The sequence below is a fragment of the Esox lucius genome, chromosome 12 (genome assembly GCF_011004845.1).
Source record: "Esox lucius isolate fEsoLuc1 chromosome 12, fEsoLuc1.pri, whole genome shotgun sequence".
Taxonomy (NCBI): Eukaryota; Metazoa; Chordata; class Actinopteri; order Esociformes; family Esocidae; genus Esox; species Esox lucius.
Genome location: NC_047580.1, coordinates 7,915,536 through 7,936,282, shown reverse-complemented (window position 1 = coordinate 7,936,282; position 20,747 = coordinate 7,915,536). Strand labels below are relative to the sequence as shown.

The following is a 20,747-nucleotide window of genomic DNA, read 5'->3' as shown; positions in this document are numbered from 1 at the left end:
CAGAAGCAGACAGAATTATGATCCTCTGATATATGAAAGCCATTGAAAATCCATTTCGGAGCCAGACAAAAGAGAGCCAAGGGAGGCGTCTTTTACAGCGTTTGGCCTTCGTTTTATGGATGAAGAGCCTGTCCCATGATGGATTGGTCAACACGGTGCCATTAGACCAGGAAGCAGATGTCAGCTTAGTTGGGTTCTAAGGGCTCCAGAAGGGGAGTCAGGGATGGCGTTCTCTCTCATGGTATCCATCCTTTAAAAACGTGTTTAGAAGGTACTGCAACTGCTCTCTCTTTTTGATGTTTTTCTATTTTTTACATCCGCCTTTGTTGTTGTAAGATGTTACCGCCTGTAAAACGTATCCATCGGCAGGAAATATAATTAGCCTCATTTGATCATGTTTAGACATTGAAAACACACACCTGTCACAGGCCTTCTGGGTAGTTTCGGATATTTAGAAATATTACATTAATCTTTCTTTTGAGCTCTCGGATCAGTTAACCATCTTAACATGACAAAGACGTGTGTCTCTGCACAGCTTCAAACAGAAGATTGCAACACTACCTCAACTCATTAGTAAAAGCTGGTCAGTGTCTTATTCCACCCTCCGTGGTCACTGAGATGCTTGACGTCTTTGTCCGTCATGAGATCATGGTCACAGCTCAGCCCTCCCTCAGGGTCACTGTAGCTGTTTGGATAAGCAAGTTGACTGCAAATGTCATCTCTGGCCAGCAGGTGGCCCTATCACTCTGAAGGCCCTATCACTGTGAAAGGCCCTATCACTCTGGCCAGCCTGCAGGCCCTGTGTGTCTATCCACAGCGTGGGACAGCTGTGTCATGCGCTCTATGTAGCTAGCCCTTAACCACAAATCTAGAATCAGATTACTTTTCCCCAATCCTAATTTAGTCATTAAGGCGATGAACACATATCTGTTCTTGCACCAGTGGTTAGGAGAAGTTCTGACATGCTCTCCAGTTGCCATTCCATCTATTTGTATTCTCCATGGTCACTCACATTGGGGGTAAACCTGAGGACCGTGGTGGCCGAGTATACACTAATGGTAATGCCAAAGATGGTATGAAAACACTATGGTAATACTCTTTATTGAGTCTTATGCCCTCACTTTCCAAGTAGGCCCATTAGAGAACGCCAGTCTTCTTTTGTTTTTTCTGTAGCGAGACAAGGCGGTACGAGACATTGGTCATGGCCATTGTAACATACAGAACATCAGTAAAACAGTCTGTACTACATCTTCAGGTACTGTACCACTGGATCAGCTCTCTCTGGGTAGATGCGGGGTGTTTTTCATTTCCCCAACCGCGTACTTAACCCAACATGTCACGTCCAATCTCACGTGCCTCTGTATTTAGCACAACAGTGCAGTTTATGTACCATGGTTCTGTACAGGCTCAGGCTGACGAAAAAGGAAATAATTTATGCGTTCCAGAGAAACCGAGAAAATTTGGTTTCTATACATCCCTTACAAAATGGATGCAGACGTGTTGCTCTAGGCTAAGCCGACTCCGTTGTGTTACCTCCCATTCCTGCCTCCAGCGCTCCTGTTCTGCCAGTGTGTGATAACCTCTCTCACAGCCACGGCCGTGGGCAGCACCGTGGAGGTCCAGAGATCGTCATTAGAGAGGGCCGAGTGCATCAGCTCAATGCAGCATCATTGGTTGTGTGCAAATCCAAAATAACCCCAGTACCGCCAGCAGCCAATTAAAATGGGTCTTTTGCCTATAGAGGGGATCGTACGGACTGCCATACGGCATGAGGGGCACATTTCGCCCTATCCCAAACCTACAGAGATCACGCAGTCCTGAAGGAAGTAGGGATCTTTCCTAGAGCTCCAGACATCACTATCCGATGTCTGATGAGTGTTCATGGTTTCCAGGGGGATCCCAGAGGCAATGCATCTGTTCCAGCTTTGTTTGCAGCCAGGATTTGATCTGATGAGCAACATATCCTTTCATCCCTGTCAGTCCGGCCCTTTTATGCGTCTGCTTCCAGCCCCCTGTTAGACACAGGAATCCTTTATTCCCCCCCAGTTCACCAGAAAAATGTGTTCGTTTTAACTTTTAATGAGTTCCTTACTGTTTTCTTCAGAAGTCCCGGGCCTCTACCTCTCTGTTAAAATGCTGCTGTATCAAACAATGACATCACCAAGCTAACTGCTTCCAGACCAGGCCAAGTGGTGGATGTTTTTCATTTTATTTTCCATTTCTGGTCCAGTGCTCACCGGCTTTGGCTTGAGCTCCAGACAAAAGCAGATATGAGAAATGGTGCAAGGTTTCATGTAGACAGAGTAGGACAGGACAACTCTGTTAGAAATATACTAAATCAGTGGGTGGATATCCAGGAAACTATCACGTCAATGGAAAACCAGTGTGGCTCTCAGGAATCTGCTGTATTACCGTTCCACAGATATGTCGTTTTGGAAACGTAATCACACGTGAACAAATCACACGTGGGAGGAAAAATCGCATGTGGGATAAAAATACACCTGACTCAGACTCATTTCCCGGCGTTTCACATGAGACACTCTAAGTTTCAAGCCTGGGAGGCGACCAGGGGAATTGAATCTGGGTCTTTCACTGGAAAAAACGGTTATTTGACCACTTGCCCAAGAGGGCAGACAACAATTTTTTTTTCTCTGTAGGGCAAATATATTATTCATCTTAGTAGCCTATATTGACTGTTCTCTTCAACATTGGCCTTAGAAATGTATTGGATTTAGAAATGTAATCAGGTAAACCACAGGATTTGCTGTAATTAAACCCTATTAATTGCAAGTTCTGAATGGAAGAGTATCTTACATTGTTTTGTTAATAAACTAGTGCCACCAAACAATAAAAATAATTAATAGTGATTAATTGAATAAATGTCTGTAGTTAATCGCAGTTAACCACAATTTTAGAATGTGTTGAGATTTGGTCCTATATAACCAATTTTCTGTTTAAAAAGCTGTGCATTATGTTAAAGAGATTGTTTGATTCTTGCTTGATTTTAAATTAAATAAGTGCAGGACATGTCTTTTTACAAGTTGGTCCATTAGAACAGGGCTCTGAAATGTCTCCCCTCAAATAATCACAATGATTGTCAGAATCTATTGGTATTCCATGTACAGTGGGGAGAACAAGTATTTGATACACTGCTGATTTTGCAGGTTTTCCTACTTACAAAGCATGTTTCAACTTCAACTGTGAGAGACGGAATCTAAAACAGCTCTCTCCAAAGATTTTCTTTTGGGTTCAGGTCTGGAGACTGGCTAGGCCACTCCAGGACCTTGAGATGCTTCTTACGGAGCCACTCCTTAGTTGCCCTGTGTGTGTGTGTTTCGGGTCGTTGTCATGCTGGAAGACCCAGCCACGACCCATCTTCAATGCTCTTACTGAGGGAAGGAGGTTGTTGGGCAAGATCTCGCGATACATGGCCCCATCCATCCTCCCCTCAATACGGTGCAGTCGTCCTGTCCCCTTTGCAGAAAAGAATCCCCAAAGAATGATGTTTCCACCTCCATGCTTCACGGTTGGGATGGTGTTCTTGGAGTTGTACTCATCCATCTTCTTCCTCCAAACACGGCGAGTGGAGTTTAGACCAAAAAGCTCTATTTTTGTCTCATTAGACCACATGACCTTCTCCCATTCCTCCTCTGGATCATCCAGATGGTCATTGGCAAACTTCAGACAGGCCTGGACATGCGCTGGCTTGAGCATGGGGACCTTGCAAGCGCTGCAAGATTTTAATCCATGACAGCGTAGTGTGTTACTAATGGTTTTCTTTGAGACTGTGGTCCCAGCTCTCTTCAGGTCATTGACCAGGTCCTGCTGTGTAGTTCTGGGCTGATCCCTCACCTTCCTCATGATCATTGATGCCCCATGAGGTGAGATCTTGCATGGAGCCCCAGACCGAGTGAGATTGACCGTCATCTTGAACTTCTTCCATTTTCTAATAATTACGCTAACAGTTGTTGCCTTCTCACCAAGCTGCTTGCCTATTGTCCTGTAGCCCATCCCAGCCTTGTGCAGGTCTACAATTTTATCCCTGATGTCCTTACACAGCTCTCTGGTCTTGGCCATTGTGGAGAGGTTGGTGTCTGTTTGATTGAGTGTGTGGACAGGTGTCTTTACACAGGTGACGAGTTCAAACAGGTGCAGTTAATACAGGTAATGAGTGGAGAACAGGAGGGCTTCTTAAAGAAAAACTAACAGGTCTGTGAGAGCCGGAATTCTTACTGGTTGGTAGGTGATCAAATACTTATGTCATGCAATTAAATGCAAATTAATTATTTACATACAATGTGATTTTCTGGATTTTTGTTTTAGATTCCGTCTCTCACAGTTGAAGAGTACCTATGATATAAATTAAAAACTTTACATGCTTTGTAAGTAGGAAAACTAGCAAAGTCATTAGTGTATCAAATACTTGTTCTCCCCACTGTAAATCTAAATAGAAATTTGCTGGTCAACTTAGGCACCAAGTACAATAACAGCTAGAATTCTGTTTAAAACACCCATCAGCCCCTCTCTTTGGAAAGCTGCAGGCATGTTATCCAACACTGAATCACACCTGTGCTTTTTGAGGTGTTGTACTTGGGGTTCAGGTCAGGGCCTGCAAACAAGTAGCTTTTTTGATAGATGTTTGGCCACAACCAAATATGTGTCTTTATTAAATGATTTCCAAATGCCATAAGGTAGATTACTTAAATAGGCAAATGCAAAGATAGGCAAGATAGCCAGAGATGTTAATCAGGATCAGATATGTTATTTATTTATGCTCAGCTTAGAAGTTGTTGGTTATGTGATTATAAAATGTTTTAGTAGAAATGTGAGTGGCAATGAAATTAATGTCTAGTTTAGGCTAGCACCAACAAAATGACTTCCCATGCTAAAAGCAAGGTTAACAGGTGGATTCGTGCACACACAGCATCGAGGGATCAGTTTCAGAAAAGGGTCAAAGGGGCACGGCTGTTCTTGTAGATAATCCAATTTCCAACTTAGCGCAGAATGTGTTCTGACATGTGAGTACTAACGTGCTGTTACACACCGTTCACACACAAACTGCATGCCGTCGTTAAAAGCGTAAGCACTTTACAGTATTTGACTGCAGGATTCACAGTGGCAAGTAAACACAATTCATGACATGAATACGTAGGCTACTCTACATTGTAATATTGAATAAAGTGCCAAACAAAGTTACTCGTATACTGTTGCAAATTAATGTGACAGCTACCGCTCAAGTCAAGCACTAACCATGGTTCTGAGGCTCAAAAAAGAAAGAAAAAAATGAGTTAAGCATTTTTAATTAATCGAATGTGTTAATTTTGACAGCCCTAAAATAAAAATGTTCCTATACATTGAAGGCCTGAATATTAAATGTAACCTAATCAAAACCAATGAATGGCAAATAACAGAAGCTAAAAATAGCTAGCTAGAAAGTGGTTATCATCTATCACTAAACTTGCTACCTAGCTTGTTTTTACTTAAGTATATAGTAACATCTCACTTGTTTTATCTTGGTCAAAACCTTTCTAGAATACTTGGTGTAGTTTTCTGGTCACATGAACGTGTACAAAACGTGTATGTGTACAAAAAAAATTAAATAGAAAAGTATTTTTTCACTGGGCTTTTTGTGATGATCAATAATAACCTACATATGAAGAAAAGAGGCGTGCCTCTACAGCAGAAACTCTCTGGAATAAGATATCAAATTAAAATCCCACAAATTTCACGCTATAGTTTTCTAATGTGTGAATCTGCATTTAGTGTACTATGAAATTCAGATTTCATAGTAATATTTTCACATAATGGATTTTTCAGAGACATGAGATTTGATAACAATCTGAAGCTTAAACTAAATAATAATTTGCTAATGATGACAGCTAGTGTGGATAATAGTGATAGCCAGGTACTGAGGTGTAGCAAGTGATGGCCATTGGAGGCTTCATTACCGTTCTTCTAGCAGCATGTTATTATGCTAGCAGCGCTAACTCATATTTTCTTTTTCAAAATAAAAGCCATCATTGAACTGTATAAGGCGAAATATTTAACAATCTAGTCTGTCATTTTATGTTTAATATCCGTTCCAATGTAGTTCTTGTCTGTTCTTTTTTACATACTGGAGGCAATATATGGCCTTATAAATTTCAATGATTGTTTTTATTGTGGCCTTGTTTGGCCATCACTAGAGGTAGGTCAGGAAGGCAGTAGTAGCAGAAGGAGCATCAGTGATCCAGGAAGGAAGAAGTATCTCTCCTTTTCATCAGGCAGCAACCTGGATCATCAAGTGTTGGGTGTGTAGCACACTACTGGTTGGCGATATGTTTGTGGCTGCAAGCTAACGACCAGAATGAACTCTACACGACGGCAGTAATCCAGTGGAGTCTCCATAATAGCTGCATCTCGCTCAGACCTCTGCATCCCCTCACTCCAAAATATCCTTTTCAAACCAAGGCAGACCAATCCAAAAGTCAGCATAGAAGCCTCTCTGTTCTATAGGCTATTCATGTGTTCAAATTCTAATTACTTTGCAGGCAAGCTTGCTATGTATCCAGCTGACAGTCCAGCAACCTTGTTGGTCAGTACAAGCAGTTTCTTTATTTATTTTTTTACATATGAGGCATTTAATAAAAAATATCTTCCAGTTAAAAATTATAACAATAAAATAATAACATGTCCAACATGTCCAACGTTTGGACAGTTTCTACTTTGAAGAACCTAAAATATGAATGTATTTTAATTAGTTTAACACATATGAAAAGTGAAATAAATAAATACCCTAGACTGAAAAATGTAAATGGGCTGTGAAACTAACTTTAAAGGGCAAAATATAGCAGTGATGTCTACTTTGGCTCCTGCCAGAGAGGCAGGAAAGACGGGACAGGAGAGGAAAGGGGAGAACTGAATTAGAGGGTGGCCATGTGCTGTAAGTTGGGGAGGCCTGGGGTTTTTATGAGTATAGAGAGGGCCTCCTGTTGGAATTCCCAGCTATGACATCATTCCCATGGAGAGAGCCAGGCAGACACTTGAATAGTGCAGAGGGGCTGTAGTTATTTTTCCAGGTACACAGAGAAAAACACGAGAACGGGGAGAAAGTGAGAGATGGTGGTTTGTTTACTGAGAATAGTTAAAGATTTGTTCAGTTTTTTTGTTGTCAGTTTTATCAGTTCTAGGTTGTGTGTTTAGCATACTGAGATTGTTGAGATTGCTGTGGGAAAATATAGGTCCAAGATTGATCTTTTTGGAACACCGCGATTACATACAGCTTTCTTCTATTAAGACTGCTTATCAACGTTTTCTGTTGAGGTTCCAAATCAATGGTTCCAATTAAGTTGTTCTCACATGATGAGACAATCCCGATCTCCGGATTCTTCCAACAGTGCATGTCTTTCTTGCTCAGATAATAACACAGAAAGTTTGGCTCGCTTGAAAGCATACTTGTACAGTACTTTGTAACAGTACTTTGTAAAATATTGTAATTGACCGTATAAAAACCAGTGATCTTCTCCAGACCATGTAATCATCAATCACGAGTGATAATATGGCCGCCCCTCTCACCACCATACTGACTGTAATGAAATGTTCCCCTCATCATCGCTTTTCTTCTTTTCAAATCCATGTCAGCAGAGATTGGCTTTCTTCAGTCCTCCCTCATAATGGAACAACAAACTATTGACTGTTTCCGCAGCCCGCAGGTTCTCTCCTAATATGCTGGACTCATTTCAAAACACTGAAGAATGAATAGACGCTCTCCCCCAAGGTCTCTTAACCCTTTCTGAACTACCAAATACTGTGCCTTTATTTGATTAAAGGACATTTTCAGATGTTGTTTTTCTGTGGTGTGGATATTTGTTTTTGCATTTAGTCGGAACAGCGTTTACAAACCATGGAAAGACTGGGTGACAGGGGACTATTGTAAGCCAATGTGTCGACAGCTGGGGGTCTGTACAGAAGCACTTCGGTCTGCTCCGTCAAATAGCTCCTCAGTCAGGTCGCCTTCCTCCATCAGCGCTACAACCATCTGCCATCTCTATTAGGCTTATCCTCAATGCCTGACATTGAGCTCAGCTCACTGGCATACTGTATGTAAAATATGCACCCCTTTCCTTGTGTGCTTCCTTCGATTTCCCTCTCTGCATCTATCTCATCTCAATCTTCCGTTTGAAGTCCCAGATGAAAGGGGGCCAAAGGAAGCAATCATTTTCTCCACAGGGAGGCCAAGTGTCCGGGCTCGTAATTAGAGGACATCACCACCTTCCCTCCTGAGACCAGCGCATCAGCGATAGGTGTCCCCACCTGGGAATCATTCTCCCTCATATTTCCGGTGCCTGTGTGTCATTATGTCAACAAAATACCCCTGGATGGGGAGGCATTAGTCTGTACCCAAACATCCCCTTTCACAGGGTTAATTCTTCCTTGGCCCTTTCCTATCAACCCAAAGAAACCTAGAGAGCACCGTGCCGTCTGCAGGTGATGGCATCCGCTGGTGCTCGTGGCTCAGTGATGCCGGCCACGACCATTAAGGTGCAATGGGAGACATTCTGTGTGCTGCCCAGTTAGCCTCCATGAAAGAGGATGAGAGAACCCGATACAGGACACAGAACGCGGCAGGATAATCCTAAAAGTGGATCGAATACGGGTTGTGAGAGGGGTGGTGACGAAAACAGAGGAGAATAAAGGAGGGCTTGCGCACTGTGCCTCAGCTCTTCTGTCCTTCAGGCTGGCGTTAGGACTATGGAGGGAGAGGAGCTAAATTCATACAGTACTCAGGAAGCCTTCAGTTTCTCCCTCCCATATCCAAATAGTCATCTGTGCTTTGAAAGGCTCTATTAATAGAGGTGCTTCCACTGCTCGGTCGCTCTCTCTCTCTCTTTCTCTGCGTCAGCTTTCTTCTCTCTTCCCACTTACATTCCTCCACTGGGTAGACCATGGGCTCCAAAAGCAACCAGTGATCTTTCTCTCCCTCACTTCTGTTCTCTTTCTGAATCTCCTTTTACTCACCTTCTTTCCTCTCTTTGTACCATTTTTGTTTCCGTGCTCCAGTCTGCCTGAATCCTGGCCACCTAATATCTCTGCCCTCCGAGCCCCTCCATATCTCCCTCCATCCCATCCTATCTTTAATGTTCTTTTCCCCCCTTCCTCAGCTGGCACGATCGAATGAGATTCTTCTGTCCTCCTTGGTCCACGGCCATTCTTGCCCCCCCACCCCCACCCCCCCTTACACCATTAGAGTGCAGCCGGAGGCATTCAATCCCCTCCCCTCTCCCTGGCTGCATAACACACACCCCTTCACCGCTCCGCCCCCCTACCCTACTGCCAATAGCCACTTAGCAGTCACTGCTAGCTGCCTGCTCCCCATTCATCCACGGGTAGCGGCCTTGAGAAGACAAAGCAATGGAGATATTTGCTGCTAGCCCCGACCTCGACTCAAAGACCTAAGCAATGGCACATTGTTCATCTGAGGGGATCCACGGCCAGCGATGAGGGCTGGCAGAGGGAGCTGGTAATGCTTGGAGCAACTCAGATTGCAGCGGCAAGCCAGCATGTGGTGTTTACATTGTAACTCAGAGAAAACCCAGTCTTTACTGGAGCTGGAGTTGGACAGCTGGTAAGACAGGGTGTCGGTGCGTGTGTGTCTGTGCGTGTGTGTCTGTGCGTGTGTGTCTGTGCGTGTGTGTCTGTGCGTGTGTGTCTGTGCGTGTGTGTCTGTGCGTGTGTGTCTGTGCGTGTGTGTGTCTGTCTGTGTGTGTGTGTCTGTGTGTGTGTGTCTGTGTGTGTGTGTGTCTGTGTGTGTGTGTGTGCACGCTGTCATCTGGGCTTCACGTCTGTACATTTTGTTATTGGATAAGGTTAGACAAGTCTATAATGGCTAGCGGTAGGTGACACTTTCAGAAACAAAAATGTGTGTGTGTGTCTTTGTGATTTGTATGTGCAATCTGAATGTTGGCTGTGATGTGTGTATGTCATGCTAAACACAGTGCTATTCTTGTGAAGTGCATAGCATTCCAGCATCATACCCTCCAGTGTATGTGAGTGGCTTTTCTTACAGTTGTGAAAATAGAGTAATGGTCTCTTCAGCATATGAGCTGTAGAGGGCATGATTGTAATGGATTGTCAGAAATGTTCTTAATGTCAAATACATTTGGCAGTAAGAAAATCTATAGTTTTGTTGTGCAACTAGCTGATGGACTGCAGTTAAGCGCAACACAATTAATAAAGTAGTCGAGAACATTGTCTCTTTGAAATGTTTGGCCTCTAACCCTAACTTTCTGTGTTTACTTCTTAAACCCAATTGGAGGGGAAAGTTGGAGAGCAGGAACCTATGGCTACCGTGTTTTGGAGATGTTATGTTTTTCTTCTGTGCATAATGGCAATTTATTGGACAGTTTCTCAGTTAAACTGGATTGTTTGTTTAGGGCCCAACGTATTTTGACAAAGTCATCAATCCTGCTGTCTCCTGCTCAGGTACTGGTGCCAGTAATGATAATAAATTCTGTTGGATAGGCGTTAAGTGTGCCTTCTTGATATCCACTCTCCATTCAAAACAGAACATTTTCATAATTTGCATGCCTGAATACATTAATAATAGATTTACTGCAAGTGCTATAATAACACTGCTTCAGCATAGGGGCCAGGGCAACAGCTGAAGGGCATTCTTATAGAGTCACAGAGTACTTTCCTCTAATGGTTGAATGTTCAAGGGCAGGTGCTGAGTGTGGCGCGGTGGCTAATTAAATTATTAATTACTGAGAGAATGACAGGCTAGTTGGCTGTTAGCATCGGCGCTAGAGAGACACATGACAACTGGCAGGCTCAGTTTTAGACAGCAGCCATCCAACACCAGGTCTGTGGGCTAAGGACTACACTGTAGCAGTCTGTACAGTGGACGACTGTCACAATGACTGAGTGAGAGATCTGTTGCTGTCACATCAACAACAAGCCATGTCTTTTCCATAATCTGTGTTTTGCTGAATTTCTGCAGTGCTTATGAACTCATGTGCGCGACTGCTGGTTGAATGCCGTGTGAATAATACAGTCTTGTTTAAGTAAATTATCAACCCCTATAAGAGTTTTTCCATCAGTAAATGAATCAAGTGCGTGGTGCTGGTCAGCTGGAAAAGTCATGCATGACATTAATACTAAGTGCCTGTTTGGCAGAGGTGGGTAGGAGATAATTGGCGACATTGACTGATATGTACTGTTTCTGAGTAAGGTTGACATGGGTGATCATTGATAGGGAAGGTTCCCCTCAGAGTAGTAAAAACAACAATAATGTGCATTTGTGGATGGTTTTGGTGTGACAGCTGTCAGACCTCTCATAGACATTAATAACATGGTTCCAGACTCCTTGTCAGCTATGATTGTGTGAGAAGACACAAGTTCCACAGTAGTTATTCCTGACTGAATGATTCGAAAGGTCAACCATTTTTTATCAGCTGAGAAACTATTTACACTGGAAGCATGATTCATCTGCAGGAAATACGTGTTGCAACCAAGGTGTGTTGCCTATTAATGTTGCTGTAGGCCAGAAGAGGAGACATTTTGCACCAGGGACGTTGGGACTGGTGTTCTGTCTAGACGATCATTCTTTGTTCTGCCCACGCTTCAGCTAGACCTGCCTATGAAACTGAGTTAGTAGACCATTAAAATTAAAATGTACAAAATTACAGATCTGCTGACAAATACATAATCTCTGGAAACTCTCCTTATCTTTCAGTTAGCTATATTGGCAGGCTTAGCTAGCTAGTTTCCAGTTGTACTGTTCTGTATACCAGCTCAGCTTTGGTAGCTATGTAAAAGGATCCATTAACACAGTTTTTGAACCTGAAAGAGAAATGTATCTGAACGTTTATCATGGAGTTTTGTTGCTTTTTTAGTAGCGCACTTGTGCTAATTTACCATGTTGCTGTGTGGTCTGCTTGAACTTTGACCTCCAGAACATTCTTTCACATCTGGGTCTTTTTTGGAGCGCTGTTTATGTTTGTTTTTATGAGCTCTCTGAGTCACTGGCTGGCAGGGGAAAGGCAACATCTGCTTATGTTGTGTTCACAGAACATGTGCTGGTGGTCTGACGGCAAGGGTACACTCCTTGTGGTGTGTGGGTTGAGGGCTTGCTTTAATGCCATAGTTTATTGATTTAAACAACATAGGGGTGCGGTCATTCTTTTTTCCTGATTGCCATTGACTGTTTCTAAACAAGAGAAGAAAGGATACATACATTAAGCTAAACATATATTGCAGATGAGATGAGAAAAACACATTTAGTGGTGTTAAGACAGTCATGAAGGAATGTGTGTGTGAGTGTGTGTTGAAAGGGTTCACTCTGCACTGGGAATCTTTAACAACTCCAGCCTGCAAATCATTAGCAGTCCACAATTCCAAGAACTCTATGGGATGTGACTCGTCTTTTCTCAGATTTTGGGTGGATTTTTTTCTTTCCATGTGATGGAATACACTTAAGCCAACTGTATGCACGTTTACCGGGGTGGAAGACCCATCTTTGGCCCCACGGCTAAAGATCAGTACCAGCTGAGTTGACACCGCTCACCAGTCTTTCCAGACCTAGACCAGAGCGCTTAGAAAGAGATCGTGGTCCTCCATTCCTGCTTCAGTTTGCCAATATTGTGAAGTACAAGTCCAAAACGGTTTTATCTCATGTGGATATCAATGTGATTCTGTGTATTGGGAGCTGTTTGTACATTGCTTTTTTATTACTTTGCCATTGTTTTACCTTCTTTCTTTTCCTTTGGGTGGTTTGCAAATCCCCTTCATATCTGATTGGCTGATGCTGACACTGCGGCTTTGTAGTCTAAACTTCAATAACCAAGGTTTTCCTGTAGATGTTTTGTTATTAAAAGCTGTCTCCTAGAATTATGTCATCTGAGGCCCTGCTTTCCTTTCCTCCTCTTACTCCTTTGTTTCAACATTTTGCTTCAGCCAGAAGCATCAGCATTTTTTTGTCCTGTTCTTCTCCAACCATCATGATCGACTGACCTGGCGGGGTAATTGAGGGTGACCTTAGAGGGGAATACAGCAGGCAGCCATGTGCTCTAGCACCCTCCCTGCTATTTCCCTCCTTACCTGTACCATTTTGGTGGTTGAAGTGAGGGGCAGCTAAAAGCAGAGGGAGAGAGTTTGCCAAGTAATGGATAGAGCTGGATAAGTGGAGTGGAGAAGGAGTGACTAAGGTTGGAAGAGACTCTTCAATATTCCAATAGACCTGACCCGCATAGTTGAGGAGGTGAATTCGTGCCCCCTAAAGCAGCTAGGTCTTAAATGTATTTGGCCTGAAACATTAAGATAGAAACCGATACAGTCGGAGAAGTAGGTTCTGAAACTCACACACAAGATCAGGTGAGAATTCCCCAGAACATTACAGAGTAAGAGACTCATTACACCACAGTTTAGATCCTCATAAAGGTATGTTGATTCAGTTCTTCAAACCTTCCCCATGGAAATAAAGCATTACACTGTATTAACCATGGCAAATCATTGACAGGGATCGTAAAAACCATGAAAATGGCGGTTCCGTCGGATCCTTGGTGAAACGCGGGCCCCTTTGTCATCGATCTCTCTGGTGGCAGCGTGATAGGTGGAGCCGCCTCTCACTCCAGGGACGGCTGCGGCTCCACCGTTTTGCCACAGCAGATGGCCAGGGACACTCGTCCCCACAGCGATTATGCAAGAGGTGTGATATCACTCTGTCACTATGGGTCCGTGTTGCTTCTGCAGGCAGTCAATAGGCCTGTGTGTGTCGACCGGACTAGTTTTTCAGCAGGTCTAGATGCTTTTGATACAGTACACTTGGTGTTTATCTAATGGCCCCAGGGAAGTGCTTAGCATTCACTTGCTGTCAAGGTATTCCATGTCACAGTGACCTGCGTGACCCACTTAAATGATCCACTTAACCTGTCTCAGGAATCTCCTCTCATATAGTCTCCTGTGGAAATAGTGGCAGGGGGTGAATTTGGTTACCACAGAAATATATATATATATATTTATTTTTTTACCATGACAATTTGTTACATCCTATTTGGTTCAACTTAATAAGGTGTAGCCTGTTTTATTCCCCCAAGGGATTCAATTTCAATGCAGACTAATGTGATCCATGTCTCACTGTAGGGTTCCTACTGGGAGCTTTAGTTGTCTGAGGTGGTTCACTGAAATGTCTGCTTTCACCTAATTCCACCATGTCCCAGGTGGCAGGCTGGCTGCTCGCTGTAGAGCCACCTCTACCGACATTCACAGAAATCACAAACACACCGTTTCACTGAGAGATGCAGCTGAGTGTCTAAAACGAGTACAAAGGCCTTGCAAAGCACAATGTGTCTCTTTCAGTAGTGTTTTGCACAGATGGAGCTCCACTGAAGTGTCTTTTCCTCAATGTGTTTCATGCTTTTACCTCCGGACTCCTTGCGTTTTGGGATATATATACAGGTAGAGTGCCCACTTGGCAGTCAGTGATTCTGCAAAAATAGACTTTACTAGACTTTATTGCTGAAGGTTGTCAGTAGGTTTTGCTTCTGGACCCTAATATTCTAATATAATATTTGCATTGCAATCTGGAAAACTATTTTGAATCCTACGTTGACAGGAAATGTATCAATTGTGTGAGTCAAGTGACCAACATTCTCTCCTTCTTGATATTCAGTAATTCCATGTTGCTCATATACTTGATGAATATTGACACCCTCAATTGTTTGAGGCCACAATATCCGATCAGTTGGCATAGCTGCTAATTGCTGAATACTTTTACTGAGAGAATATTCATTATTTACTAATCACAAAGCATCCATTGGCACATTTGGGTACTTCATATTGGGTACATGTTTTTGTATCATATACAAACGGGTGACAAATTAGAGGAAATAACTTTTGTAAAGACCGGTTTGTACACTGAAGTCCTATTATAATATCTCTCTCTTTGTAGTTCTCAACTGAAATTCTGATCACGTCCTAATTAAAGTCACCTGGAAAAGAGTACCTCTTCTGTTTTTCCCTACATGCACAAGCATCACGGTCATCGAATGTGCGCTTTCAGCCAAAATGTCTGACCCTATTTTCTGATGTCTGTCCCATAGACCTAAATGCACATGCAGCTTTAGTCACTGTTCTTACTGAATTCACTAACCAGTTGATCAGTCTTTGTGACTTCTGCCATCTGTGCCCGAATAATGAACCCTCTGTCAAAATCACTTAGATCTTTTCCTTTTGCCATCTTGATCCAAAATCAAGTTCAACTGGGTCTGCTCATCAATTGTATACATGCCACAGAACATGATATAATGTTAACGCCTTAATTCTGTCATGCAGTGCACCTGTATGGAAGCATCTGCATTCGTTGTTCCTCCACTCATTTCTTTCAGTTTTTTATTTTTTATTTGTCACCCTTCTGTGTGCATAGTAATATCCTTCTTATGCTTTATAGTATGTTTCTACACTCTTTTATAACTACTAATGTAAATATGCTCATACTGTGTGCAGTCCGTAAGTAATCTGACACTGACACAAGTGTTGTTATGGCTCTGTACTCCGGTACATTGGATTTGAAATTATACAATGAATGAGGTTAATGTGAACTTGGAGGGAATTTACAGAAAACAGGAACTGTGTAAGAAGTACTGGCCTTTTAATACATAGACACCCCCATTTCACAGGACTGAAAGCAACTGGACAAATTGACTTAATCTTCAAGAAAGTTTTTATATTTAGTATCTGTTTACAAATCCTTGGTATTCGATTGCTGCCTGAAGTCTGCCACCCATAGAGATCACCAGACAGTGAGTATATTCTCTGGTGATGCTCTGCTGGGCATAAACTGCAGCAATCTCCAGTTCCTGTTTGTTTCAGGGCATTTTGGCCTTCAGTCTTGTCTTCTAAATTGCATTCTGGTTGGGTGATTGACTTGTATCTTGGAGAGAACCAGGGAATGGACACTGAACAAATGTTTATGGCCCTGGGGCGCGTTTGAATAAAGGGGGAAATAAATGTGAGGGGCAGAGGTGAGGGAGGTATCAAAAACGGGAAACAAAACGCTGTGATGGGGATGCATTGTCACCTCTGTGGCGGCCTCCCCAGGGCTGGGCGGTATGGTGTCCAGCGGCACCCATCTTCCCCGACCTTTCATTCTCTGTCCTTGGCTCCCGTGTTGCTGGGGCCGAACAGTGGGGAGGGCAGAGTGGCTGGAAAACACCCTCTCATTGCCCTCTGTTCCCACTTCTCCATCGTCTTAAACAGTCAAGAACATTCAACTTTTTGATCCTGAAATAAAGTTTGGGGTCATTTTCCTGCGGAAGTAAAGTGTTGTCTAATGAATCTAAGGCATTTAGTTTTGATCTGAGCAGACTACATTTTTCTATAGACTTTAATTGAATTTGCCGTCAGTTGTTACATCATCAATGAAGACAAGTGAAAGTTCATGCATGCCCCCAAAAAAACACAACCTCCACCATTTGACAGTTAAGTTGGTATGCTAATTCCTTGTCCACACTCTTGCCATCACTCTGTTACAGGTTAGTATTGGTCTCATCTGTCCACAATAACCTTTGGCCATCCTGTTCTTGAGTCTAGAATCAAGGCTAGACATTAACAGCTCTCTTCTGCCTGCCCTAATGATGTTGTAGTTTTTTGTACTGATACTAATGATGTTTTATATTATTATTATTTTACTATTACTTATTTCAATTGAACCTATCTAAGATTAAGTTAGGATAATTAAGAAAAGGACAGAAGATTACAGCCACTTTTATATTACCATGGCTTTGAAACCCAAGTTAGAGGGCCTAAACATTGTAATCAGGCAGACAGAGGGAGTGAATGTCTAAACATGGCATCAGCATGTGTTTGCAAGGCAGAAAGGCCTGATGGGAATTTTCTATAATTACTGCAGTTTGACTGTTTAAGGAAAAGACATCCCACTATGAGACTGCAAATACATTGTGGTCATGGTCACGGGATTTACACTGGCTGTAGTCAGCTCTGACTCAGAGGTCTGTTTGTAGGTTGGATAATATAGGGAAACAATCTGTTTTTGTAACTTAGCTGGGGTTTAACATTTAAAATTCACTAATAGTTTTAATATGAAATGATACCGACAGTTGAGAAGTACCACTACTTCTCACTTCGCTAATAAGGAAACAAAAAATGTAATTGGAGACGTCATTGCTATAAGACCATGTTTGAAAATTCAAATTAATTTACATGTGAGAAGTTGACTACCAACTACAATCCTTCTGGTTGTTACTCAATACTTCAGTCTCCTTATGTTCCTAAGAATCCGGGGGCGTGTCTGGCATTAAGCACAGGTAAGCTCACTATACAAACCATAACACGTCCTGTGTCAAAACGAAAGCACCTATTAGAAGAAGTAAGACAGGAGCTACTACGTTGTAAAGCCGCCCCTTCTCTCAAACAACCCTTCCACGTCGAGTCATTGAACGGATTCCTGTTGACTCGGAAAGATTATTTACTTGTACACATACCTTCTCTCTGCAAGCTGAAACTGGACTTTTTATTGTATATATATTTATTAGACTCAGTTTAGGTGAGGCGAGTCTCGTGTATGAAAGACATGAAGCAACTGTCGTTGGTCACCGGTTGACCTTTAAACTGCATGTTGGATTTAGTGGTGGAGCTGTTGTGAGTGTGTACCTTGGACTCCTGCTGGTAGTCAGACATGGTGGACAAGATATGGAGGAAGAGTTGGCAGTTCATAGAAAGCCGGAGCTCTCGGCGTCTGAAGCGTAAGAGTCTGTGAGTACCCTGTCCTGTTTGTCTTCATGCTTGGGTGAAGGTTTCTCTGGTCTCTGTGTTAATTGCTCTACTTCCCACAGCGTGATCCCCTTATCAGTGTCCTGTCTGGGTTGATGGGGGACTTGGAAGTGGGACGCTTTTCTCTGATTCCTAGAGAGTAAATGGGGATCATTCCAGTAATATTTCAAATGCTAATCAAAGCGTACCCATTTCAAATGTCCATTTAAAAAGCCCACAGAGTTGAGAAACCGATGAGGGCGGTGTTGTAATGGTAGTATCAGCATTTCTGAGAATTGCTTGCAACTTTTTAACTGTGAGTTGTGTTCTTGCTGAATGCTTCTCTTCCTCCAATTGTGCAGTATTGGCTTTTTAATGACGTTTCTAAACACACAGGAACATGGACTTCATTCTGACATTGTTTTGTTTGGCTGGTTTCATTTACAATTAAGTTAATTTGGTGGGTGCTTGATTAATAGATATTTCCTAAGTATATCCAGTGTTTATAAGTAATGGCCAATGAAAGAAGAATGGTGCCAAATGATTGCTGAATGATCAATGTCGGTTGTGTTTGTAGTACACTGTGCTGAATGGTTAGTGTCGGTGGTGTTTGTAGTACACTGTGCTGAGTGGTTAGTGTCGGTGGTGTTTGTAGTACACTGTGCTGAATGATCAATGTCGGTGGTGTTTGTAGTACACTGTGCTGAATGATCAATGTCGGTGGTGTTTGTAGTACACTGTGCTGAATGGTTAGTGTCGGTGGTGTTTGTAGTACACTGTGCTGAATGGTTAGTGTCGGTGGTGTTTGTAGTACACTGTGCTGAATGGTTAGTGTCGGTGGTGTTTGTAGTACACTGTGCTGAATGATCAATGTCGGTGGTGTTTGTAGTACAGTGTGCTGAATGGTTAGTGTCGGTGGTGTTTGTAGTACACTGTGCTGAATGGTTAGTGTCGGTGGTGTTTGTAGTACACTGTGCTGAATGGTTAGTGTCGGTGGTGTTTGTAGTACACTGTGCTGAATGGTTAGTGTCGGTGGTGTTTGTAGTACACTGTGCTGAATGGTTAGTGTCGGTGGTGTTTGTAGTACACTGTGCTGAATGGTTAGTGTCGGTGGTGTTTGTAGTACACTGTGCTGAATGGTTAGTGTCGGTGGTGTTTGTAGTACACTGTGCTGAATGGTTAGTGTCGGTGGTGTTTGTAGTACACTGTACTGAATGGTAAATGTCGATGGTGTTTGTAGTACACTGTGCTGAATGGTTAGTGTCCGTAGTGATTTTAGTAGACTGTACTGAATGGTAAATGTCGGTGATTGCATGTTATAAAATCTTTATTTCAACAAGGAACATAGACTGAGACCAAGGTCTCTTTTACAGCTCGGCCCTGTGTATACATATTTATATATACCGTTTTGGTTCAATGACTAAAAACAAACAGGGGAAAAAAACACGGTGTACAGACAAAATAAGACACGGAGAAGAGACAAAACAAGACGCTCCCGGATAACACAAGACAAAGCACATTGCTTTAATACACCGTGGTTATTCCCTCAGTGGCCTGGCGAGGTCTGCGCTGTCTCTAAGGTGTACTAAACAAATGCAGTGTACTTATCCTCGAAGCATATAAAGCTCTGGAAAAAATTAAGAGACCACTACAAAATGATCATTTTCTCAGGTTTTACTATTAGGTAGGTATGTGTTTGAGTAAAATTATTGTCATTTAGAGTATTTATTTGTAGAAAACAACTGGTCAATATAACCAAAATAATATGCATTGTTTTCAGACCTCAAAAAAGAAAACAAATTCATATAGATTTTTCAACAACAAAATACTAATGTTTTAATATAGGAAGAGTTCAGAAATCAATATTTAGTAGAATAACCCTGATTTTATATCACAGCTTTCATGCGTCTTGGCATGTTCTCCACCAGTCTGTCATATTACTGTTGGGTGACTTTATGCCACTCCTGGCACAAAAATTCAAGTAGCTCAGCTTTTTTTGATGGCTTGTGACCATCAGTCTTCCTCTTGATCAAATTCCAATTCAGGTCTGGAGATTGGGCTGGCCATGATCTGTCTTGATCTGGTGGTCCTCCATCCACAACTTGATTGACCTGGCTGTGTGGCATGGAGCATTGTCCTGCTGGAAAAACCAATTCTCAGAGTTGGAGAACATTGTCAGAGCAGAAGGAAGCAGGTGTTCTTCCAGGATAACCTTGTACTTGGCTTGATTCATGCGTCCTTCACAAAGACAAATCTGCCTGATTCCAGCCTTGCCGAAGCATCCCCAGATCATCACCGATCCTCCACCAAATTTCACAGTGGGTGCGAGACACTGTGGCTGGTCTCCATCTTACCATTAGATGACCAGGTGTTGGGCAAAGCTGAAAATGTAACTTGTCAGAGAAGATGACCTTACTCCATTCCTCTACGGTCCAATCCTTATGGTTTTTATCAAACTTCAGCCTGGCTCTTCTTTGCTTCTCATTGATGAAGGGCTTTTTTCTAGCTTTGCACGACTTCAGCCCTGCCTATAAGAGCCTGTTTTGAACCATCCTCGCCGTGCACTTCACCCCAGCTGCTGTTTGCCATTCTTTTTGTAGGTCACTTGATGTCATCCTACAGTTTTTGAGTGACATTTGAATGAGTTGACGGTCATCTCGGTCAGTGGACAGTGGTTTTTTCCCTCTGCCAGTCTGTAGCTTTGTTGTCCCCAATGTCTGTTTGCTTGACCTTGTTCTTATGAACCACCATCTTTGAAATGTTCAGGATAGAAGCAACCTGACGCTCACTGTATCCCTCTGCCAACAAAGCCAGAATTGAACCCTTATTTTCCTCCCTCAAAGCTTTTCTTTTCAACTATTTTGTCATGCTGAATAGTTATTTTTTTATTCAAATTACCTTTGAGGTACTACTTGCACTGTTTTTGCCATCCAGCTGGTCCTATTGTAAGAGGACAGTGATGACAACAGCATACTTTTTCCTTGTTAAATAAGATTTGATTC

At 42.5% G+C, this 20,747-nt stretch overlaps 1 protein-coding gene across 10 annotated transcripts in view; it reads left to right on the top strand.

Moving 5' to 3' along the window:
- LOC105029144 (IQ motif and SEC7 domain-containing protein 1) overlaps positions 1-20,747 on the top strand; it is a 174,811-nt gene that overhangs the window by 126,509 nt on the left and 27,555 nt on the right. Inside the window, exon 1 of one of the 10 annotated variants that reach the window (XM_010902338.4) lies at positions 9,363-9,604. The exons of 8 other annotated variants lie outside the window; for them this stretch is intronic. In XM_010902338.4, the coding sequence (XP_010900640.2) occupies positions 9,540-9,604 (65 nt within the window). In that variant the 5' untranslated portion in view covers positions 9,363-9,539. Of the gene's footprint in view, positions 1-9,362; positions 9,605-17,388; positions 17,749-20,747 lie in introns of those variants that run through there. One more of the 10 variants, XM_010902337.4, reaches the window with a different exon arrangement.